Genomic DNA, 26458 nt, shown 5'->3' with positions numbered 1-26458 from the left:
AGAGTTTTTCTTTTTTGAACTGTCTCTGGTTGGGTTTGAGAACGCACAGGGTTGAGGCTTGCACATACATTCCCCAGGGGGAAGTGTCTCCCCCCAACAAAAAAATGGAGGGTGACGGGCAATTTTTGTTACAACAGACAGCCAATAGTTAGTCTCCTTACTGGGGAGATGGCAACACTGATCTACTGTTTGATTGTAATATTTTACACTTGGCCACCAGATGTTGCTGTTGGGAGACGTTTCGAACGTTCCAAAAGATCGATTGTTTTTGTGAATCAATCTTTTCAAAAATGTGATCGTTTCAATGTTCCATTTCTGCCATCCCTAGGTAACGGTGAAAGAAACGCAAACTAAAAACCCAACTATGAAAGTGCAAAGAGCAAACAAAAGATACGTGAAAAACTATGAATAACTATGATAGGCTATGAAAACGCGAGAATAACCACTTGTCAGCAGTGAGCAAGTAGCATAATCTGGCAGTGGACAGTGGTGGCTCAGTCGCTTTTAAAGTCCATTGATTGTTCATGGGGAACAGGTGCGGTAGTGGAGGGAACGCCCACCAATCACTCAGGCGCTGGAATTAAAAAATACACAGAGGCCTGGGAGCCAAGCCATGACAGTAATTAGTGACAGCTGTTACATGGCTTGCTTTCTTCCCTTCTTTTTAAATATTCTGGAGCAACTGGCCACTTTGTAATTCACTCTCTGTTTAAAATAAGGGAATGTGCCTTAAAAAAAGAAAAACATTCAACTCAAAATGTCAAATATAGCTGTTCAGATTTTAGGAACACAACTTCAAGCCATTAATACCTTGTTATTTTACACTTGGACCATGTATAAAATAAGAATGTGTCTGCCTCATATTGCACTTAAAGTTATGTTCCTAAATCCTAAACGGGCATTTTAGACATTTTGAGTAAACAATTTTAATGGGCAAAATAAATGAAGGTAAAGTACTAGGAATGGGCAATTTAGCCAAAAAATACATACAATTAATAAAACTAGATTTTTTAACAAAAAATTCGAATTACGATATTTTCCCGATTTTACATTATTATTGTTATTATTATTATTGTTATTGTTTTTTTTACATAAACCAAGAACTTAAAAGGTTTAGCTTTTATTTTATCAGTTAACAAAAGTAACCATATGTCTTCTCTTGGAATCAATGTGCAAAACTTGAAAATGTAAATCTACGTGTTGATAAAGTAGAAAAGTAAAACTTTTTTTTGTCAACTTTGTTTTAAAAGCTAAACAGTGCTACTGCCATCAATATGACACAAATAAACATCACATTTTGGCTTTAATGTAGTCACCGAGGTCTGAGCTTGTCATCCCCTCCAACTGATTTTACAAGTACAAGTATTGTTATGTAAATTGAGGTGGCTGTTTTGCCATGACTTGCCAAATTTCCTGTTAGCGTTATTTGATAGGCCAGTCCCTAGAGTAAGAAAGTCTTGGCCTGCTGTAAATGAGCTATTTTACCGTGATTAGTCCGCTACACCAAATTCACCTGATCCTATAGATCTCCTTTCACTTTTCAATTAGTTTTGTCACTGAAAATAGGCTGTTATCACCATTACCAGCCCACTATACTATATTTCATAAGGATTTTATGTCGCAGATGACGCAGAGGCTTATGAGCGTCATGGACACGACGAGTGAAGGTAAGCTTGTTTTTCATTTCCGCCACCCTGACTGCCTGGTGGAAGGCACTAGAAATGACAAAAGCCCAAGTGGAGCCCTGCGGGGTTTCTCCCCTATGGGATAACTCCGACTTTCAATTTAACAACCAATCGTTTTATTTAGGTATGTGGGAGCAGAAAGGAATTACACATCTCCACCATCTTTTCTCAGATAATATGTTTAGCTAAAGATATTACCAAGCTTTCTTCGACAACAACAAAAAAAAACTCTCAAAAATATGTTACTTTCTTATACTGATAAAATGTCTCTACCCATCTCCAAATGGGAGACAGACTTGTCTATAGCTCCAGAATCTGACTTTTGGATTCAAGTTTGTGAAAACGTATTTAAAATGACAAAACACATTTACAACTTATCCAATATAAAATTATTCATAGAACATACATTACAAAATATATGATGAAGCAAATGGGACTCTCAGACTCCGACATTTGTCTCCAGTGTTTACAAAACACTACAGACACTTATTTTCATGCTTTATGGTTATGCACTCCGGTTATGTATTTCTGGACTAAAGTCTTGGAAAAACTTTCCGCTATCTTGGACTGTAGGATACCTTTATCTCCAAACTTGTGTTTGCTAGGTGACCTAACAACTGACTTACCACGTATTTTCAATCTACACTTACTATTGCAAAAAAACAACAATTCTTGTTAACTGGAAAAACAAACAAACTCTGAATATCGACCAATGGTCCTCATAAATCAAATTTTTATGGAAAAAATATCTGCCTCGAATAAAAACAAAATATCAAAATGTATAGAAACATGGTCTATGTATATATAATATTTTAATCTAAATCTGGTTACTTAATTTTGCCTGTTAGTGAGAGCCACCACATCACGATAATTTGTATTGCTGTTTCTGTATTTGGCCATTTTTAACTAATGGTTGTGTTTTTATAGTCAGGAACCCAGTTGCTGCCAGCAGGATCGAGCAGACTACATCAAACGACACATTAATCACCAACTCCTCAAAATTCACCTCCAATGGGCACTAAGGGTTAATATTTGGAATCACTGCATGCCAGTGGGTTAACTCTATAGGTGCTGTCCCCCCTGGCTCAGCGTGGGCGGCTCTACCCCTCTGTTGGCTGCTGGGCATTTTAGCCGTTCCCTGGGTCTCTTGGGGAGTGCTGCTTTGCGGTGTTCTTCCTGGTGACCGCGGTCCGTTGCTCCTTGCCCCGCGACGCCGTTCGGGGCGGGTGGGCCTCCGGGGTGCCCCGTGGTTCCCTCTCCCCTCCCCCTTCCTCCCCCTTGCCGCCTCTCCCTCCTCGCCTCTCCCCGCCTGTCCTCCGCCTCCCTGTCCCTTCTCCCTCGTCACCCTTCCTCCTCCTCCTCCTCTCTCAGGTGCCCTACCGCTGCCCCTCCACTGCCCCCCCCCCCCCCCCCCGGGCCGGCGGCTCTATCCATGGCTCGGGGCTCCGGGGGCCGAGCGGGCGGGTGGGGGTGCTGTGCCTGCCCCGCTCCGGCGAGCCTCCTGACACCTCGGGCGGGCCCCAGTGTCCGAGGGGCGAGCTCTATTTTGGGAGTGATTTTGTTTTGTTTGTAGACTAGATATCCTCCCTTTTGGAGCACATTTGTTTAACATTTTATAGTATTTGTTTTCTCCTTGCTATCATCACCTCCAGGAGGTATTCAACAAGACCAAAGCTATTTTGTTCCCACCACATCGTGCCTATGACTATGTCATAGAGCTGGTTCCAGGTTCCACCATTCCCAAGGGCCACCTGTACTCTGTCTCAGGACCAGAGAAGGCGGCCATGAACGAATACATCGAAACTTCCCTGAAGGCTGGACTGATTCGTCCTTCGTCATCACCAGCGGGAGCGGGTTTCTCTTTTGTGGAGAAAAAGGGTGGTTCCTTACGGCCTTGTATAGACTTTAGCCCCCTCAATGACATCACAATAAAAAAAACGTTACCCCCTCCCTCTCATGTTGTCTGTGTTTGATAATCTTCAATAAGCTAAGATCTTTACCAAATTGGACCTACGAAATGCATACCATCTCATTGGGATCAGGGAGGGGGATGAATGGAAAACTACCTAGTGTAAAAAACCTAGTGGCCATTACAAGTACCTAGTCATGCCCTTTGGTCTCACTGCTCCTGCTGTTTTCCAGGCCATGATTAATGATGTGTTGAGAGACTTCCTGGACCAGTTTGTGTATGTTTATTTATACGTCACATTCATATACTCGTCAGACCTAGCCACGCATCAAATCCACGTTTCCAAGGTTCTTCAAAGACTGCTCGAGAACAAACATTATGTCAAGGCAGAGAAAAGGGTTTTTCACGCCAACACCATCTCCTTCCTGGGCTTTGTCGTATCTGCTGGGAAGGTACAGATAGATCCGGCTAAAAGTAGCGCTGTGAGGGAGTGGCCCACGCCTATTAGCCGCAAGAAGGTTCAGCAATTCCTTTGATTTGCTAACTTTTACAGGCGCTTCATTAGAGGGTTCAGCGCAATAGCTGCCCCTCTGCATGCCCTCACCTCTCCTCTGGTGAGGTTCAGCTGGTCCCCGGAGGCGGAAGCCACGTTTCAAGCTCTCAAACAACGCTTTGTCACAGCACCAATCTCACAATGCCAGATCTACATTGCCAATTTGTTGTGGAAGTGGACGCTTCCAATGAGAGGATGGGAGCCGTCCTGTCTCAGCGTGCAGAGAAGGATGGAAAGATGCATCCCAGTGCCTTCTTTTCACGACGCCTATCCAAGGCAGAGCATAAGTATGATGTCGGGTACAGAGAGCTTCTGGCTGAGAGTTAACTTTTAGACCAGAAATTACTCCCCAATCCTCTCAGCCAAGGGGAGTTCACAACAGCCTTTGTCCAATTTTTACATGAAGATGATACCGATGTAAATAAAAATGTCTAAGTACATACCTGTTTTTGTTATATGTTTTAAGACGTGTCTTATTTCAAACTAACAACATTATAGTTACAGTCTAATCTCACACTTCGTCAACTCTCATACAAAAACATACACGTGCGCCCACACTTTGTCTTACACACAGGACTACAATCGAGTCATTAACGTCCCTCACGATACCACGTGCAGAGCCTAACAACTAACATGATTTTTCAACAATCATACAAAAGCACATGCGTGTCCCCGCATACACCCCCCCCCCCCACACACACACACCAACACACAGATCCACCTCCTCGTCCGATCACACACACACACGCACACACACTCACAGCGACACAGGCACTATACAGTCGATATTGGTGAATTAACATCCCTCACGATACCATGTGCCCACCCCTAACAACTGGTCACATGATTTTTTGAACAGCTAGCTTTTCTTCCAACAAAAAATGCCAGATAGTGACTTACAGCCTGTACCAGTAAGGGGAATGCAAAGTTTTATCCATTTATTTATAGATTTAATCCCTTGTAGTCATGAATGTGCTTATCCAATGCGTGTATTGGTGTGGTCATCGGCAAGTCATAGGCTTTGTAATGACAAGGAAGTAACCGCCTTATCTTGTCTAAGGTATGAAGATGTGTGTAGAGTTTTGTGTTAAATGTTTTGCAAAAAGTGTGAAGCTGAGTCTATGCCTATTGCTGTGCAACTAAAAAAAACTAACGCTTATAAAAAAATTCATGTGTAATGTATTACTTCATATTAGGTTTTTTTAATTTCACAATACAAACCATCTTATCGCATCTAAAAAATAAAAAATAAATAAAAATAAAAATACTAATAAATTAATAAATAAAATAAAAAGGATAACGTTGTGTTGGTAATGGTGGCAACAGTTTGTGATGGCAATATAATCTGGGCCCTACAGTGAAGAAGACGAGTCACGGCAGCCACCACGCCACCACACGCTGCCTGGAACAACTACAAAATAAAATTATAAAGCATTGATTGATGCCCATGTATTCTTTGGTGAACTGAGTTTTGAGTTGGCTTTCTCACTGCACGTAACATTTGTGTAAAGCATGAACAAGTGATGCTACGGTTGGCTTGACTGCCTTCCTGACTTTATTTCCTAATTAATAAGCCCAAGAAATATGCAATAGTGGAAAATGATGTTACACAACATGTCATCAAGACCTATTTAGATCAGTTCTGTGTGAGTAATCAGCATGCAGGCACTATAAAGGTACAGAGTTCAGAGAGAGAGAGAGAGTTCAGTTAGTGAGAGATGAACCAGTGATACAGATTAAGTCAGATAATAAAAAACCTTGTGTAGATTATTAACACTGTATATCAAAATCTTCATTTGTACATGCGAGGCTAACAGTGTGTAAATAAAAAACAATAACATACTGCAGCGAAAATTTTAAGGAAAAAAAAAAGCATAACATGACATAACATCATAACATGAATGCGTGTTCATCTGAGGGCCCTTTTTTGCTGCTGGGCAGTCTCTATTGGCTCCAGGGCCTCCAGGCTGCTTGCAGTGTAGAGCGGCTGCTTGCAGTGGCGCCAAGTCACCAGGACAAGGCGAACAGCGTATAGCAAGGACGCCCCAGCTAGCAGCACAACTGCAAATATGAGGAAATATAGCTCATCATGAGCCAGCAACCTATATTAAAATATTAAAACAATAACTAATACTACAAATAATAATAATGAATAATAATAATAATAATAATAATAAGAAGAAGAAGAAGAAGAATACCCTCCCTGGGCCGTCACCTTATCATATTGGAACAATTAGTGTGTCCCAATGATTCTAGGTGTTATGTCTCTGTATTCAGTTGAGTTTTTTTTTTTTCATTGCAGTGCTATGAACTAGGTGGACAGTGCTTTGGGTGACACACCTGTGGCCAATCTGGAATCTACGGCTTTATAGATGCTGGTGCAGCTGAGTTGTAGTGTCAGTGGAGCTATCAACTGGTAGTGTGTTAGCTCGAATGATGGGAGAAGATGCCAGTCCGACCAGGGTATTGCCCGGTAGTGAATATTGTGCTACATTCATTCATAATCATCCATATTCTGTTTAGCCACGTTGCTGTCAGCATGTGGTGGTAGCAGGGCACATGGAGCGCAATTGCTCCTCCGGTTACTGCACGCAATCGACGACACGTTCCAAAATTAGAAACAGCGAAGAACCTCCGTTGAATGAGATGCCCTTGACGCTCGCAAATATCTTGCATCTAATAACGCCACAAATATGCAGAGCAGTAATGCAGCACGTCAGAATTTCATGTTTTCCTCTATTTCTAGGTCTGGTTATACATTCAGCCCTCGTCATTATTGTCCAATTGGAGCACAGATCGTCACGCGGGTCGACGTGATTACGCAATATTGTCCACTTGTAAAAAGCATAGTGTGAATATGAACCGCACCAAACGAAAAAAAAAATAAAGTCCGCTTTTGGTCCGGACCAAACAAGCAGACTAAAGTACTTTTCTGGTCTGAATACACCTAAACACAAATGGACGGACTGGCCGTTCTCAAGAAATAACGCTGCGTGCTGCATTCACCGCCCCTCCCCTACACCCTTCGACTGCTTTAATTAGAAGTTCAAAGCCGCTCTTGAATGAATGTAAAGGAAACACTGCTGTATGGAAGTTCGCCCAAGCAGCCTGCATGTTTTTTTGCGGACTTGGGGAAGGCATTCAACAGTGTCCTTTGGTCACGAGCTGAAAGAGCAAGATCGTGGATACAAGAGGCCAAATTGAGTTTCCTTCACAGTGTGTGCAGACTGTCTCTTTGAGATGGGGTCACTCGCTGCTTGTTCACATTGCGAGAAGCAAGGTGAGTTGGCTCAAGCATCTGTTTAGTTTGCCTGCTGGAAGCCTTCCTTGCGAGGTGTTCTGGGCATCTCCCACTGGGAGGATACCCTGGGGAAGACCCAAGACATTCTGGACGTTAAACATCCCGCGATCCCCACGGAAAAGCCATACAAAGTGGCTGAGGAGAGGGAAGGCTGGGCTTCTCTGCTTAATATGCTGCCCCCACAACCCAACCCCGAATAAAAAAGAAGGTGATAGATGGATAATAATAATAATACCTTATATATTGTAATATTGCATATTATATGATCATAAAATGTGTTGTCTTACCAATGAAGATGCCACTACTACTTGGTGATTCTGCATTGTAGTTTTTATCAAAGTTCCCTGCCAGTGCCCAAATCACAACTGGGTAGTCAATGAGAACATAGCGCATGTGCTTGTCCAGGACGACATTTTGCAAGAAAAACCTAAATGAAAGAATTGCATCTTGAAGAACACAGGACGGAAAATAATATTTTATATATTGTGTTGGTGTAGTAGGCTCACCAAAAGAGCAGCACGACCGCCAAGATACAATAGGACACGGTGGCAGCATTTGTAGGGGAAACATTTGCTTCATAAATCAGCACAATGGCCAAGTTGATGAGTGTAGCGATGGTTGTCCATGTTGTGTAGATCATCACACCATTCTGAACCTGGAATCATATCACAGTGTTCATGGGCTTTTGTTTTCACAGTTTTATTTGATATGTAAAATCAGTGTAGTTTCCACTAACCAGTATGCGAATGAGCCAAAGGTCCACTTTGTGGTATTTCTTGAGCCAGGTTCCATAAATGTGAAGACCGTGGCAGGCAAAATATATCATGCTATAGTTCGTGCCGGCAACCAGAATTAGAAAAACAAGTGCAGTAATCATCCACCTTTGGGAAAATGTCACAAAACACATCACCAAAACAAATGTTAAATTCTGTAGTCTGACATTCAATGCCAATATTGTCAATATTGCCAAAATATTCACACACATGCCTTGACTCGCATATGAGTTTAAGTGACACTCCACTCTTTGCATAAGAGTATTTGTGTCATGTTCCTAGACCTGCGTGTTGTTTTCTTTTTCTTTTCAGTTATTAGAGGCTGGCCAATGCGTGGAGCATCCTGGCCCACACCTGTTGGTCATTGTGATCAGCAGTGTTGGGAATAACGACGTTTAAACTAACTGGGTTAGGTAACTCCGTTTTTTTTCCATAAACGGACTAATCTAACTAATTTTTCTAATATTTGAAACGTCGTTATTGTTATTGTATGAGAAATGCGTTGCATTACAATTTATTTATTAGATTCAAGGCTCAAAGTAAGCTTACAAGACATTGTGCGGTGACTAGCTTTGAAAATGTCATTTGCGCACAGTTAGAGGCACTGTTGTTGTTGGACCTCGTCACAATGAAAGTGTTTTGACAGCTGAAATGTAGAGTGACTTTTATTTTGGAGGTGCCGCAGGAAGCGTGTCACGACGTGACGGACGTGTCGTCTTTCCTTCTGGATCATAAGGCTTAGCATATTTTAGCATATTAGCAAAGAGTACACTTCCTCGCCTGGAACTGTTTTGACAACATTGACAGAGTGGCATTCATCAAAAATAACAGTCGAGATTTGTTGAAAAACGGCCGCCATGAGGAGCGATTTGTTGACAATCATGTTCCACCAAGAGCCACTACAAGCACCATAACAGCGATAAAGACACCGGTAAGTCATAGCGACATGCTCGCCTAGTGTAATTAATAGCGCCAATAATTGTATTTATCTTATTTTATTAATGCTAAACATGTAACAAGTGTTGAAAGAAATATGCTCACACTCATGGAGGCGATGGAGTGACATTTGTATGTGAATAATGCATGTTAAGCCTAAAGTTAGGCAGTTTAATGACGTAAATCAATCATTAAACACGTCTTTATATGTGTAGAATTATAAACTGAAGATATACCACCATACTCTAATATTTGAAAGTACACAAAAGTATGTTTTTTCAGAGAGATCAAGTGGAAGCTGATGATTCTGAGGAGTAAATATAGTAGTAGTTATGGCTATGATTTTGGCGATGATAGCATTAAGCACTGTGTATTTTAATAGCATTGGCAATTTATTTAATCTATTATTGATTATTTTAGCCTGCAACAATCATAAAAAATGCCCGGGAAATCCTGGAAGGGACTGGCTAGGATTGTCTACAAATTACCTATAGCGGACATATGTGCAACAAACACCATCTATCTATTATTATTATGTCATATTATGGAGTGAGGAATAAATAAACCCTATATAGCCTGGACCTAATTTGAATTCCTTGTATAATAATAATAATAATAATAATAATAATAATAATAATAATAATAATAATAATAATAATAATATACTTAAAAAAATAAAAATTGTTTGACATTAAAAAAAAATTAAGTAGTGAAAATAGTCACTTTGCCTGGTAACGAGTTTATTTTATTATGAAGTAATTCAATTACTAACTCAATTACTTTTTAAAGCAAGTAATGAGTAACTATAACTAATTACCTTTTTAAAGTAACTTTTTCCAACACTGGTGATCAGCAGGATATTTAAACACATTGCAACTGAGGGCCTGCGTCTGGTTATTGTAAGTCAATTGCCAGACTCCATTTCCTTGTGTCATCAGTCCTGGGTACTTTTTCGAGTCTTTTCTTTCGCGTAAGTACCTTCTGTCATGGGTTCTCTAGTTCACCTTTTTGCTGTTCTAGGTTTGGTTACTTTAGATCTTACGACACCCCTCAGTTGGAGGCTTTGTTTTTGGTATTTTTGTTTATATTCAATTCTCGCGAGTTATGTGCTCTTTTGTTTGTACTTTGTACAACTCTTCTTGCTTCTTTGCCTTTTGCTGCCTTTTTTGTTGTTGTAAATAAACTGGTTAAATGCTTAGTGTGTTTTGTCTGCTTCTTGGGGTCCTTTACTCATTTGTCAATTTGTGACAATTTGTGAGGTAACACATTGATGTTGGACAAGAAGGCCTAGATCACTAAACTGGCAATAGCCAAATTGATATTGTGATTCACTCAAGGGAGTTCTCTCACGGTGATTTGCTCGGGAAAGGCGGGATATTCTGACAATACTTCGAGCTGATTGGATGATGCGGCATTTGTGCACGTTTGTTTTGACCAATCACGACCACGGATGAAAATGTCATCTTCGTTCTCGTCGAAGGGGGTAGGAAAGCACGAGCATCTTCACCAGCAAAAAATGCACGAAGCGCCTCTCGCTTGTCAACATTCAACAAGGAAACGGTGAGTAATTCTTCAAGAACATAATTAATTGCAGCGTCTATTCTCCATGTTAGGTTTGTTTGTTTGCCCTGGCGTCGGCGCGGGATTCCTGGTTTCGTCACAGCTGCATATCACGCTCCAAACACAATGTCGCTCTGTGATTGGTCCGAACCACCAGTGGTTTGGCTCGGTGGAAATCAAAGGGCTCACTCAGTACAATGTGTATTCTCGGGAGTTTGTGAACTCACAAATACCGTACCAAATTCATCTTGCAGAGCAGGGTTGGGTTGAGGTCAGGACAAAGTGCAGGCCAGTCAAGTTCAGCCACACAAAGCTCTCCATGTTGGGAGAATTGCAGGACCCAGCAGAAGACCTTGAATTAAGGTTGTGTTTGCATATGTTATTGTGGATGTGTGTGTGCGTGTGCGGGTCCCAGTTGATAAGCATGGTGCGTTGTTATGGCAAAGCCTTCATTCTATGGACACGGGAGGGAGGTGAGAATGAAGAAAAGTGTCCGGCATAATCTCTTCCAGTAGAAGGTCCAGAGAACGGTTGTTTTGGGAACGACAATAATATCAGTTGAGTTTCTAGCTGGAGCGGCTCAAAGTGCAATAATTAGTCAAATTTGGTAATCAATTCTTCAAGAAGATATGCCAACATCTCCTCGTTGTTTATCATTCGCACAGTGTCACAAGTGTTCACTGGCCACCTGAGTCTGAGTGTTGACCGCTCATCATACACCATCCAGAAGACTGGTAGCTTGTTCACATCCAATAGTGCTGTTCCCTTGGCTGACTTTTACAATAAATCAGGAAACTGCCTATTCCAAACAGTACAATAACTGTTATCAGAATTCCAATTACGTAGATGTCTTCCACGTCCTCGGTTGACAAAATTAGAACCATCTTTCAATTGTTCCAGGAATACATGATGTATTGAGCTGCAACCGTCCACTCGTGGCAAGCCGGCTCTCCTCTACCAGCTCTTCTCGTCAAGAAAAATGTGTCAATTGTGTCGAGAGACCAGCTGTCCAAATCCATGTTTGGATTTGGAAGAAATGTAGCAGGAGGCTGGGACAGCACACAAGACAACATGAGACAAAGGCAGCAGGGAGCATGAGGGGTAGGGAGAGGGAGCAGAGGAAAAGGCTGTGTAAGAGCCAAAGCAGAAAAAACACAGAAAACAGAAAATGCACTAACAGGTCCATAAAGATATGGAGGGGATCATTTGGTGTGGATCAACTCTTGAACTCAACCCAAAAGAACACTATTGGGATGAATTAGAGCACAGGTGTCAGAGTCCTGATACTGGGCGATTTCAACATTCATATGGACTCACTTTCCTGTCAAATGGCTGCTGAATTTAAACAAATTCTTGTCTTAATCTCCACCAATCTGTTGCTGGTCGGGGCCACACACTGGTCATCACAGACTCTATCCACATCTCGGACCTCCACATCCTGGACATCAGCATCTCAGATCACCATACAGTCATCTTCAAGGATTCCCCCCCACCAAACGTCAACGTCTTATAACATTCAGAAATATCAAGAGCATTGATTTCACCTCCCTCAGAATGTCCAGCTCCTTTACCCTCCTCCAAATACATCAGTCACCAATCTAATGGACTACTAGATCTCCATTTCATCCTTGATCTGCTCTACTAAAAACCAGGACAGTCACATTTACTTGTTCCACCCCCTGGTTCACAGAGGAGCTGAGAGTGCTAAAGCGGAAGGGCCAAGTCCCGGAGCGAGAGAACACAAACTGATATGCCAAAGAACTATTCAAGGCCAGGTCAGCACACTACTCTAACATCATTCACAACAACCCAAGAAACCTCCACATCTCCCTGTCAAACTACAGATATCCAATCTTTCCTAACCTTCATCTCCAAAATTCGAGAAATAACTGTATCCATCCAACTCTTTTCGTCCCTCCCGTAGCGCGGAGACAGCTCTAATCAGTCACAATTGACCTCCTGATGACCTCTGACCCCGGCTCTACTTCCCTCCTCATCGTTTTTGACCTGTCTGCTGCATTTTATACAGTTGATCACCACATTCTCTTACATAGTCTTCAATATGATATTGGTATCACTGGCACCGCCCTTCAGTTCCAATCATATCTCTCTGGAAGGACCGAGTTCGTAGCCCTGTTGGATGTTAAGTCCTGTGCCCACTCTGTTAAGTCCTGGATGGCAGCAACTTTCTTACATCTCAACAATGACAAAACTGAGGTTTTAGTAATCGGTCCTGAAGCTCAGAGAGAGAAACTTTTACCTAAACTAAAAGCCTTATGTCTTAACCCCTCTCAACAATTTAAAAACCTGCGTGTTATTTTCGACTCTGAGCTTAGTTTTATTCCACATATTAACATTTTTATAAAAACGGGATTTTACCACTTAAAGAATATACAGTCTATTTCTCTCGAGAAAACACAGAGAAGCTAATTATTTCTAGTCGTATTGATTACTGTAATGCTCTCCTTTCTGGTCTTTCTAAGAAAACTGTTGCTACTCTTCAACTCCTACACAATTCAGCAGCCCGTGTGCCCACGAAGACCAGAAAGAGGGAGCATATTACGCTATTTTAAAGTCGCTGCATTTGCTCCCTGTGTCTTTTAGGATCAATTTTAAGGTTTTCTTATTGACCTATAAAGCGCTTGATGGTCCGGGTCCTTTATATTTATTGGATCTGCTTTTACCATATCGACCCTCGCAGACTCTGAGGTCCTTTTAACAATCCCAAAAGTGACAACTTAAACCCACGCTGAAGCAGCATTTCAATTCTATGGCCCACAAATATGGAATGGCCTGCCGAAGGACCTCAGGGCCGCAGAGAATGTCAATATTTTTAAAAAAAGGCTCAAGACCCACCTTTTTAGTTTAGCATTTGGCTGACTTGATTTTATAAATTTTATGTACCTCTTCCTTGTTAATTTAATTTCACTTATTTATTGATTTGCCTTTATCTTATCCTGATTTTATTTATATTTATGTATTTTACTTATTAATTTTACTTCACTCATTTATCTATTTATTTTTATCTCATTCTCATTTTACTTATTTTCATGTATTTCTTGCTTGTTAATTTTACTTAACTCATTTATTTTTTTATCTTATTCTGTTTTAGCTCCAGTGTTCACTGGGGACCGTTTGCACTGGGAGCTGTGTTCGGCTCTGGCTGTGGGGTTGCCGCCGCGTGTGTGTGTGTGCGTGTGTGCGTGGGGGTGTGTGTGCGTGTGTGTGTGTGTGTGTGCCTGGGCTGGGGTCCTCCGTCAGGTGGAGTCATGTGGCTCCTGGTGTGGACGTGCCCCAAGGATGGCGTATCCTTACTCGTGTAGCAGTTAGTCCGTTGTAATTATACTTATGTGTGGGGTTATTGGGTTGTGTATTTAGAGGTTGGGTGTGTGTTAAGGAGGAAATGGGTGGTTGGTTATAATGTGGTTTTTTTTTGTGTGTAAAGCACTTTGAGTTGTTTCTTATAATAATAATAATAACGGGAGTAACAGTTTTGAACGTCAGCATAATCAATACATCATACAAACTCATATATTTTATATATATATATATATATATTTCATTCATGAATGTTTCCTTTGTTAGACAGGACGTCTCACAAAACCTCTCTATATTAAACTTGACTTCTGAGTAAACAAACATGGAGGACCATGCTTCCTGGTTTGTTTTTAGCTGAACAAAAGTGGCATAAAAAGAAAAAGCGTTGTTTAAAGGAGTGTAAATAGTGCAAGCACAGACTTTCTGTTGCACCATGACTGTTTTTATTTTGGATTCCCCACCATCCTCCACGCTGCCTCGCTTTTTGATTGGCTGCATGTCATCATGAACCGTCTGCATGGTGGTTTGTCCTCGGGGCACATAACACACGGTGCAAAGTCGGGCCAAAACAATCCAACGTTGAATAGCCCGATTTCAGGTCGGAGTGGCCCCAACGTACTTCCGAGCAACTGATATCGGTCTGAGCCGTATATACGGCAGGATTATCTGTTCAGATTATTTTTGGGATGTTGGCACGACCTTACAATTGTCGGGAGGGGAAATTCAGGACTAAAATCGGGCTAATCCTCCTGCCGTGTAAACTCGGTTTTAGCAGATTGCTATAAGTGACGTCAGATTTTTTCTTTTTTTTCTTCTCAGTCATGCACGTCATTACGTGGGTGCCACCCGGTTTTCAGACAGAGATACCACAGTTGAATTAAACAGTGACAAACCTGTGTTGCCAAAACTTGGGTTAAATGGTAGATATTCCTAGTAAATGTTACTTGAAGCACTCACGTAGTCAGTTCAATTATTTGCATTTCACTGAATTCCTTGAGAAGAGGTTGTGCAACCATTTATTTGGATTGGTACATTTTCTGGCTTCTAGATTATTTGTTTCATTTTATTTACTTACTTATTTATTTAAATACATTTTAGTGTGTTCTATACAAAGTGTGTATTTTATGAACAAGAAAATTTTCATTAATTTTATAATTTTAAGGGTAATTGCTATATTGGGATATAAAGATCTTTCTTTAAAATTATGTCATTAATTTGGGGGAAATTGTATTGTCATATCAGCACCTGGTATCGTGAGTAAGTAATGGTCTAAAAAAAAGTTGTATCGAACATCCCTGCTTAGAAGGATTAATTTAATAATGTTCCTTTTTTGCTTATCTCAATAGGTTGGTTAACCAGTATCGACAAACCATCCTAAAACATTTTCTTAATGGCATAAGTTTCCTTAATTCTACATTTTACAGGCTTTTGCACACTCTTTATGGCAAATCATATTAAATAAGTTGGCATTGACAGAAAGGTTTAAGCAGAAACCAAAGTTAAAGAGAGGGGAGTAGCCCATGGCAACTGGATGAATGGAAGTGAGTGATGTAGAGATGCAGGCTTGAAAAAAAGCACATTGTAAGTCACATAATTGCAGTGTTTGTTACCAACATCTTGTTAGCAATGCCTAATGTGTTTCAGGAAGTTACTGTAATTGCTCATTGTAAAAAGCTTACGCTCTGTCCCAAACCAGCAACCAGGCTATATTGAAGCACAGATTGAGACACCAGCAAATAAAGAATCCATAGGGCAAGACTGGTGGACTGCAGTAAACATAGCCATAAGCATTCCTGTGAGGAACATAAAATAACAATAAAAAAATCAGTACAAAGACGTCCACAATATGGTCTTTAAGTGCCGTATATTCACGACTATAAAGCGCACTTAAAAGTCTTAAATTTTCTCAAAAATCGATGGTGCACCTAATAGTGAGGTGCACCTTTTGTGTGCACCGAGTTCCAAAATCTGTAAATGTTTTGCGCGACTTCGGTAAGTGCTCCGCTTGACTGTTTGTGTGGGAGCATTTCCGCTGACAGACAGCGGAGCAGTGCCGACATTACAGCTTAAACAAGAAATCCAGCCCTGTTTGAGGACTGGCAGGCATGAAAACCTGAAAGACTCAACTGAAAGATGATGTGAGTCTATTGTCATGGTGCTCACTATTTTCGCTTAATGGAACTGCTAGACTAGAGCGAGTTACGCCACAATTTGTGAATGGATTGTTGCAAGCTTGGGCTTAATGTGTCTGCTTGCACTAATGTTGGCGCTTTCGCAAAAGCCGGTCATTATTGCTAAGCAGCCACAAGGTAACGAGACTGACTCAGACAATACTACAATCACGAGAGGGAACCTGGCATGTTTGATGGAGACCTAGACCAGCTGTTTGTTTCAGATACAGAAGATGAGGACTTTGAGGGATTTGTGGATGAGGATTGATTAAAAGTAATGTGAGTACATTGTTAATGTTAAATACTTCAAGTACAACCAAACTCAATTTTGCGCCACTGCCTTTTTAAAAACATACGCTAGCAAGTGAAAGCATGCTGCCATATGTTTTGAGCTAACGTATGTTTAACTGTCTTATGTGTGTGTTAAATACAGAAATAGCACCGGTAACTGGGACTGCACCTTTTAATACGGTGCGCCTTATGGTCGTGAAAATACAGCAAACGATTTGATGAAACTTGAGTACTTTCTGCAAAGGTTAGCAAAAATGTAGATAATCATGAGTGTCAACCACACGTAGATAACGCTCCAGATACTGAAGGTCCATCCCGACGGAGTGATCTCTGTTACAAACACGTCAGACACATTGCCTGTGGTGGTACTGAAGGGGCCTGTGTGGATTGCAGGTGCAGTGTTCATCTACTCATACAATAGTCACATGAGCTTTATCGTATGGCACGTTTACTTACCCACTCCCAACACAGAAAGACCGTTGAACACCAAACTGACAACGTAGAACATGAGAGACAGCAAAATGACAACAAGGCGTCCAGCATTGTGTTTCCCCATTGTAGGCAACTGCTTTTCCTGTAAATACAACACAGGTTTTGTAATACACTGTTGTACTCAATGAGAAAATAGTGTGAGCACCAACCAATATTTTTCCCCCAGTTGTCCCAGGTTTTTAGATGATACATGCCAAGTTTAAAGTCAATCAGATGAAAACTGTTGGCAAAGGAGGCCACCTCACACACAGTATGACCCCTGTGTATGTGTGAAAATGGGACAAAATTGGTCTTTTAAAAATTTATAGCTCACTCCCTGTTTATTTTAGTATATGGCTCTAATATACTTTTTTGTAGGTCTTGGGCTCCTCCATATACCTCCAAATTGTCGTAGATCTTGCTGAAACGTACAACCAGGACTGCTTAGTTAAAAAAAAAGATTAGAGGGCATTAGTGAGTGTTATTTATTTTTTAATCGCACAATGCGGTATAAAATATCACTAATTTTGTCAGGCCAGATGTGTGTGATGAATTTTTTGACTTTTCTTGCATGTTTAGGCCCTCAAAATCAGCTTTGTCTTTGTGGTGAGGCCACAAAAACTCAAAAACGTTGTGTTGTAACATCATGAAGGCATAAACTTTCTTATGAGCAAATATGAGGTTGGTCCGGTTAAGAAAAAACATGTATTTCTTTTTATCTGTAGGCGGCGCTACCACTACGATGAAATATAAGTTTGTAGAAGTCATCAGAACAGGCCAATTTTTCAATGTCAATTCAATTTTTTATTTAGCACAATTTAAAAACCATGACAAGAATCCACTCCATACTCAAAGGGTCAAATACAATTGAAACAAAAAAATATTTCTAGATAGACAATAAAATCTATCAAAACAAGAGAACAAAATGACTTGAATTAAGAAAAGAAAGATCAGAGAATAATAATAATAAACTTTAATTGTATAGCGCCTTTAAGAGCCATCCAGCAACTGATGTCAGAGAGGCAGTCTTTTACAGCAGCTAGGCTTCTAGGGTCCTCTGGTCTCAGGGGAAGGCATATCTGTGTGTCGTCTGCGTAGCAATGGAAGGACATGTTGTGGCGGTAGCATGTAAATCGAAAATAAAATTGGGCCTAAAACCAAACCTTATGGTACACCACAGGCAAGGGTGGAAGTGGCTAAACAGTGTTTGCCTATGGTGACTGCAAAAGATCGCTTTAAAAGATAAGAATAAAACCAACTTAGTGCAGTGTCCCTGATCCCCAACCAGTGTTGAAGACGATCAATTAAAATGTGGTGGTCAACTGTGTCAAAAGCAGCACTGAGATCCAGCAAAATGAGTATGAGGCGGGCGGTCTCTGTGCTCTGACCAGCTCTGAAACCAGATTTCTTAAAGAGATTATTAAAAGACATGAAAGAGTTGTATGGAAACCACTTTTTCTAAAACTTTGGATAAAAATTAAAGTTTTGAAAATGGTCTAAAATTGTTAAGATCAGAAGGGTCAAGGTTATGTTTCTTTTAAAGGGGTTGGATAACAGAATGTTTAAAAACAGAAGGGACTACACCCTTGTTTAATGAGCTGTTAAAAATGAATAAAATAGCGGGAACCAGAGTATTAAGAACCTCCTTGAGAAATTTGTTGGGAATAGGATCTAAGATGCATGAAGTCGGCTTCATGTAAAGTATCAACTCATTTTATTTTTTTTCCCTTCTCTTTTTCTAAAAGGCTTTCTGCTGAACTCAGCAAGGCATTTTCATGTTGTCATGTTTTTTTTTTTGTTTGTTTTTTTAAATAAAGAGCTCAGTATTGTTCATTCGGTAATGTCATCATCATTGCTCTTTTATTTATTTTTTTAATATATATATATATATATATTGTGGGTGAGTATGTGTATGTGCGTGCGTGCGTGCGTGTATTTGTTAGCTCACCAAAAACCTATTAGAAAAAATCCCATACCCCAGAAACATCTAAATTCCAACAAATCCCCCAAAAAAAAAAATAATCAGGGGGACCTCAAGAGACCGAAGGAGAGACTGAGGAAAGGAAGGAAGGACAGACGAAGCCGAGTGAGATCCACAGACACCAGCCTCCACCGATTCAATGACCTGAGGAGGAAGCAGATTGTGTCTGAGTTTCGATAGATGCTGGTGTGGTGGAACTGGCATGCATGAAAATCTCCACCAAAGAGGGGAGCCGTCGACCCCTGCCAGGACAGAGCAAGCGCAACACCTTTGGCGGCAGCGCCAAAGGACGACCCCCGGGCCCCGCCAGGGCCACCGGCCGGAGAGCAAACCCATGAGCAGGAGCGCCCCCACCCCAACACGGGCCGCGCCCCCGACCCAACGCAGCAGGACGGGGCACTGCAGGCCCGCCAGGCACCCCACCGGCCCCCAACCCCCGCACCCCCCACCACCCCCGCCATCCACCCCAACCCAGCCGCCCCCATGTCCCCAATCCCCCAGACACCCACCCACCCCCAGCACCCCCCACCCCCACCACCACCACCCCCAACAAAGCCGCCCCCCGACCAACCGGCAGCCCCCCAACCCCCAGGGACCCCCCGCACCCAGGCACCGGCGCCAAAGAGGGGCCGGACAGCGGAGCGGAGAGGGCAGCCGCGCCCACCCCACCCCCCGCCGCGTGGAGGGACGGAACACCGGGGGCAGAAGAAGAGATGGGGGCACCGGAGGACGGCCGACACCCCCGAACCCCAGGCCCAGCAGGGGAAGGCCCCGGTCGTTACCCCAGCGTTCTTTGTGAAAGTTAACCCCTGTTACTGAGTCCGCCAGCTCGCCGACTGGCGAACTCTACCCCTAAACCGTGAATGTGACCCCACCCAGTGTATATACAAGTGTGTGTGTGTGTGTGTGGGGTGCATTAAAATTAGGAGCAGGTGAACCGGAGCCGAGGGAAATGATATTCCCACGCTCCGATCCACCCGCCTCCCAAGCATGTCACTGAGTGTATGTGGTGCATTAAAAAAAATAGATAGGGGGGGGGGGGTGTTGGGGACACGGACAGGGGACCGCAGCACTGCTCTATACCGCGGTCCCCAACCGATGGCAACCCCACAAGCCCCCCCCCCCAGTTGTGTGGTGCATTAAAATTGGAGGGGAGTTGTAGGGTGAAGACGGTGTTTCCACCCTACCCCACCCCCCCAAAGTGTGTTATGTGCCCTATATGTCTATAAAAGTGTATTGTGCAAACCTAGTGTAGTGAGTTAAGAGGAGCGACCAGCGGGGCCCTCCCCAACCGGGCGGGGGCAGGAGGCGCACCCGCCCACCCCACCGGGCATATGGGACCAGCCCGGCGGGGCGATAGGGCTCGCCCCCCGGATACTGGGGCCCGCCCGAGGCGCCAGGACGCCCACCGGAGCGGGGCGGGCACAACACCAAACCCCAGCCAGTAAAGTATCAACTCTGATAAAAATGACACTGCTAAAATGGCTTGAAATAACTCTACCCGGGTTTAGCATTTTATGTGGGATAGTGATTCCTTGCCTTGTCTCTAACTTTAGAGGTAAAAAAAAGAAATACATGCAGCCCTGTTTTTTTTTCCATTTTCTTTCGTTTCTTCTGCAATTTCTCTTTAGAGCATGTGTAGAATCTGAGAGCCAGGGCTGTTGTACTTTTAATTCTAATCTTTTTCTAATAGAGAAGTCAGATTGTCTATGTTAAGATCATTGCTGAAGGCAGTCAAAGAAGTGTCGTTAAAAAGTTCAGCAAACCTGCTAGCAGACAAAGAGTCAAAGCACGAGAGGAAACAAGTGCGCTATTAGTAGGAGTTGGCTGAGATGAAACCATTTTTTAAAAAAACAACTGATTGTGGTCTGACACACAGATATCTTTAGTTATAATATTATATGGGTTTACAACACGGTATAAAACTAGATCCAATGTATGACCTTTAGAGTGAGTGGGTTCCTGTATTGCCTGAGTAAGATTAAAGGATACAACTATATCTAAAAAGTCAGAGGATGGAGCAATGGAAGGACAACAAACATGAATATTAAAATCGCCTGAAATTTGAATATTGTCATACTTAGAATTAAAATAAGACAAACAATCAGAAAATTCCTGGAGGAAAGCACTGTTGGATTTAGGTGGTCTGTAAATTATTAGAACTGGAATGGGAACCTTAAGAATAATGGTGAAGATTAAGTGTTCAAAGAAAATATAGTCATTGTGGGAGACCATTTTACAATTAAAGATCTTTTTGAAGATGACTGCAACACCCCCTCCTCTGCCTGACAGCCTGGGTTTGTAGAAATGAGTAAAGTCAGGCCGGGGTTGCTTCAATCAGTGACACGACATCGCCAGGGACAAGCCAGGTCTCAGTGATGGCAAAGAAGTCCAGGTTATAATCAGTTGTAAAATTATGGCATTAAAAGGATTTGTTATTCAGGGATCTGGCATTCAAAAGTCCAAAGTTTGCTGGGTTACAGTCAGGGGTGGAAGGTGAAAGATAACGACAATGGATTTTAATAAGATTGTTCTGGTTACGGTGAGTTGTGACTAACTGATGAGGTAGTTTAAACTGTCTATGCGTGATGTGAACTGGAATGAAACAATCTGAGCGACAAGTGTTAATGAGAGGAGAGGAGGGGTCTGAATGGCGATTATAGTAAGTGTGTGTGGAGATGGTGGAAAGTGAATTGTGAAGTGGAAAAGGTGAAAGGGAAAAAGGTGTTGGTGTTTGTTGTGATGGTCATAAAGGAGAAGAGTAAATGACATATTGAATATTTGAGGACAGCACTCGACTACCAAGCCAGGTTGGATGAATGCCATAGTTTTTTATAGAAAGAGGGCCAGTTCCAAAACAGGTTGAAATTATCAACAAACTCCAGGTTGTGAGACCTGCACATGTATTGAAGCCAAGTGTGCAAGGAGAGGATGCGGATAAAATGTTCATGGCCGCGGTTGAAGAATGGAATAGGACCAGAAATAAAATTACTTTTCCAGTGCCCTTTAAGACATCAAAAAGGCACTTAAAGTCAGATTTAGTACATTCTGATTTGTGAAGGGATGTGTCATTTGTACCAACGTGTATCAGGATATTAGTAATCGACGGTGGGAGTGATGGCAAGAGACTGAGGAGTTTGTCAGTGATGAGTGGAACAGTTGCCCCAGGAAGGCAATGAATGGAAGCGTTAAAAAATCGGTATGTCTAATGATGGAGTCCCCGATGATGAGAGTTGCAAGAGGACACTGAGCTGGTGGGTTAAGGTGCCATGAGGTCAAGGGCCGTCATAGGAGTGATGCCATCTCCCTTATCATTGGTGTCCAGAGACACAGTGGGCCCTGGTAGCGCGACAGCAGTGGCTTCAAGAGGTGGAGTCCCACAGGAATTGGGCATAGAGTCACCAGCAGTAGGGAAGCCAGTCCAAGGGAGAGTGGTTGCAGAAGATGAGATCGGCTGGACAAAGGAAGAATGGGGTGAACCACTGGGCACAAAAGTCACACTTGAAGACCTCAAAAAATAGTTCTTCAGCAGGGAGATATGTTCAGCCTGTCCCATGGCTAAAGAAATATAACCTCAAATCAGTTCATCTTTTTGTTGGATCTCTGATTTTAAACGTAAAATGTCAGATTCAAGACGAGATAAACTTATACAGTCTGTACACGCAGATGCAGCCAGACTGGACTTTGTTTGCGGGTGTGGACTTCCAGATGTAATTGAACGAGATCGACTTAGCTGCAGGTGCAACCCCGATGCAGCAAAGGGCGCACCACCGCCAGCTAGTGCCTGCACTCCACTTTCCTCTTCCGTTCTAGTGGGCCGCATGGCGGTGCACGGAACGACGATCTGCCGTTTCTCCCAGCGATGACGTTGAGCCATGATGCCCCACGCACCGACGGTGCAACAATCCAGCCGGGGGATGTCAGACGTCACTCCATGGTCCAGGCCACGCTGGGCCGAGCTTCGAACACCAGAGCTCCACGCGGCCGCTCCAGCTAGCCACAACCGCGGCCGGGCACCTCGGGCGTGGCGGGCAGTGGCGACGAAACGCCAAGGCCAACTACACGAATGATTCTTGAGACAATGTTTCAACAATAGGTCATGAGTAAACGACTGGAGCTGCCTGTTATCTAGTAGCTACAATGGGCTCAATAACTTTACAGTAAAAAATTATTTGAGATGTCATTATAAATAGAAAGAGGGAAATAATTATAATCAGGATAAGAGTAAATGCAGCTTCAATATAAAAAAAAAAAACATATAAGAGAATACATTTTTTAATGACGTATCCAAGTCATTCCAAAATTTAGGACCTCTGAATGCAATATTGATCTGGTAGTGAGATGTTTGGCATAAGGACAAATGAAAATTACAACCATTACAGGTAGAATACAGGTGAAAATCATATGAAAAAGCAAATACACTTTGAAAAATAATAGGGAGCTCTTGCTTATTGTAGACATAATTGTTCATAAGTAAGCAAGAATTTAAGTAATTTAGCTAATAGGTAATAAGGCAATTTTTTGAAAGAGAGGTAAAGAAGGTTCACGAGGGCAAGATAGAGAAATTACTCTTAAAAGTCTCTTTTGCATAGACAGTCAGATATGTGGAATAGGTTGCTGCACAAGCAATATTACAATAATTCATAAAAGGCAATAAAAAAAACTATAAGTATGAATGAATGTGGAAAAAATGGGCCAAAATTGGACATTCAAAAATTCATAGCTCACTTCATTTTAGGATATGGCTTCAAATTTTTTGCACGTGTCAGGCTGCTACACGTGTCTGCTAATTTTCGTAGCCGTAGGCCAAACGTGTCGGGATAGGGCTTCATTAGGGGGCGCGGCAGAGCCATATTGTGTTCATTGTTTATGACAACTTTAAAATGTCTAATTTTTCGACGATTGTGAAAAGTTTGAGTTTTCGTACATGTTTAGGCCCCCAAAAATGTGATTCATTGCGGAGAATAATAAAGAATAATTTCTTCAGGTACAAAGGGACCACGCAATGGTCACTGCTCGGGCCCTAACTAGAGCTGCGAGCAGCTATTAAGGGCCCTTGCAGCCCGGACCACTTTGGGGTTCTTGCACGTATTGGTATATTTAGGGCCCGAGCAGCGACTGCTGCAAGGTCCCTACCGTAGAGTATCTGTACAAATTATTCTTTATTCTTCTCCCTAAACAATCAAATTTTTGGGAACCAAACATGTACAAAGTCATCAAACTTTGCACACTCTTTGATATTATGAAGTTGTCATGTCATGTCAACATGGCTCTTGAGTGCCCATTAGAGTAGAAAAATAAAAAAAACAATCTCAGCAAGTTTGACGAGGGCTATGAAAATCACCTGGAACGTATAGCAACCCGAGACTTAGTCAGTGGAAGCCACATCCTAAAATGTACAAGTAGTGAGCTATGAATTTTTGAATGACTAGTTTTTTTGGCCCATTTTTGCACATTCACAGGGGTCATACTTTTGCCTCCTTTGCCAACAGTTTTAATACGATTGACTTTAAACTTGCAATGTATCCTCTCAAGACTTTGGACAACAACTGGGAAAAAAATATTGGGGTTTCGAAATACAAGATGACGGGGGCAGGGAATCAAGTCTTGCCTTTCAGAATTCCTTCATTACGAAAGAGGAAATGCCTAATAACTCTCCTGTGCATGTTTCAAAAAATCTCAAATTTCACATATATCTTCGTAAGCAAAGTGCACATCTCGGTGGTGCGGTGCATTATGGGTAGGTTAGTTAGTAGCCGGCTACCATATTTTCATTGAAAACTAATGATATCCAACAGAGGGAGCTCTGATTTGGACCATTTCAACCGTAGGAACGTTGATGTTTTTTATTGAATCTATTTTAAACATGCATAGCATGTCATTACTGACTGTGCTTTGCTGGGACACACTACATTTAAGCTTATTTAAGTAGTTAATATTTGGCTGAATGAGTGCACTTTACATGGAGCCGGACCAAGGAGCGACACCGGGACATGAGGAAGAGAGAAGGATAGGATCTTTTTTCACTGTGGAGGTCCCTGTGGGCAAGTTCTCAATGGCATGCTGTGGTATCTAACGTGGTGGTTTGCCTGCATCTGGCGCATTGGTAATATTGTTGACATCCAGTGTTGGGAACGTTACTTTAAAAAAGTAATTAGTTATAGTTACTCATTACTTGCTTAAAATAACTGAGTTCGTAATTGAATTACCTCATAATAAAATGTACTCGTTACCAGGCAAAGTAAATATTTTCACAAGTGTTCTGGCCGCATAAGACTCAGCGAATCAATCACCAATGTGACATGCCGCAATAATATATAAAACAATGTGCTCTACTTAAAAAGTTTCAGTGACTGGAAAACGATTTCTGTCAAGTTGATCTTATGTTCTGTCACTCCATTGGTTTCGCTACACGTCCGCGAGCAAGCTTCGTGAAGACTGTCTGTTCCCTCGGTTTCAGGATATCGAAAAATAAATGGATTAAAGAAGTTTACAATTTTAGCCTCCCTTTACATCCGTTTGGATCTTTCTTTTCTGTCTGGAAATTGGGAAGAGTGAACAGAGTTCTACAATCGTACACTTCCATCTTGTTGGAGCTTTGCAACAGTGTTTTATTTTATTTTTTTGCCTATAAACTCCATTAGGACAGTTAAAAATGGCACAAAGTGTACCTGTTGTTTTGTCACTTAAAGCTTAAAGCCGTTTAAACAATGCTTACAAGCTTTAAGGTGTACAGTTACGCAAACACAGCACTCTGCGCCATACAAATGACGGCTACTTTTGGTAACCACTTTTATTATTTTTATTTTTTACTTGATTTTCACGCATGCGCAAACGTAATGCATTATATGATCAATTTCGGTTATACATGTAGCGCCACCTAGTGGTGACAAGAAATCATACTTTACGTTTTTACTTACTGTGCTGAGCACGTTTAAGGGATCCAGTTGGAAATTTGTCAGAAAAGCCTTAAAATCATGCCCTGGTTTCAAAATTTTTAACTTTCCAGCAAAAGGCATGGCCATTACGGCGCCACCAAGTCTGATGATTCACCGTGAAAAACTACTTTAACTTGACCCAGATGATACTAGCTTCTCAAAATTTCACACATTTGATATGAGTCCAGTCCTGAAGACATCTACAAACTTAGATTTCATCGTATTGAGAGGCCACCTACTGGCAAAAAATAAATGTTTTTCTCCAAGCGGGTTAACCATATCTACCTCAGATTTGCTCAGAAGAGTGTTTAGGTCTTCATGATGTTACAACACAAAGTTTGAGTTTTCGCAAAACGCTGTGGCAATGCATTTTTTGTTTGCAAAGAAAACACTGATTTTGAGAGCCTAAACATGCACGAAAACTCATGAAACTTACATCTGGCCTGGCAAAATAAGCAATATTTTCTAGTGTATTGTGTTGTTAAAACAGATTAATTAGCACCCTCTAGAAATCTTTAACGAAACGGTCCCTGTTGTACGTTTCAGCAAGATCTCCGAAAATTTGGAGGTA

At 41.9% G+C, this 26458-nt stretch overlaps 1 protein-coding gene across 1 annotated transcript; it reads right to left on the bottom strand.

Annotated features, from left to right (window-relative positions):
- Positions 1–5853: 5853 nt before the first annotated feature.
- On the bottom strand, positions 5854–17053 carry LOC147155493 (uncharacterized). The gene is made up of 7 exons (XM_086066365.1): positions 16954–17053; positions 16731–16875; positions 15715–15828; positions 8185–8329; positions 7955–8103; positions 7736–7875; positions 5854–6208 (listed from the first exon to the last, which is right to left on the bottom strand). The coding sequence occupies exons 1-7, from the start codon at positions 17051–17053 to the stop codon at positions 6057–6059; spliced, it is 945 nt and encodes a 314-aa protein (XP_085922491.1). The 3' UTR covers positions 5854–6056.
- Positions 17054–26458: the final 9405 nt, after the last annotated feature.

The sequence above is a fragment of the Leptonotus elevatus genome, chromosome 21, assembly GCF_054856555.1.
Source record: "Leptonotus elevatus isolate MCC_2025b chromosome 21, RoL_Lele_1.0, whole genome shotgun sequence".
Taxonomy (NCBI): Eukaryota; Metazoa; Chordata; class Actinopteri; order Syngnathiformes; family Syngnathidae; genus Leptonotus; species Leptonotus elevatus.
This window is presented reverse-complemented; position numbering and strand designations above follow the sequence as displayed.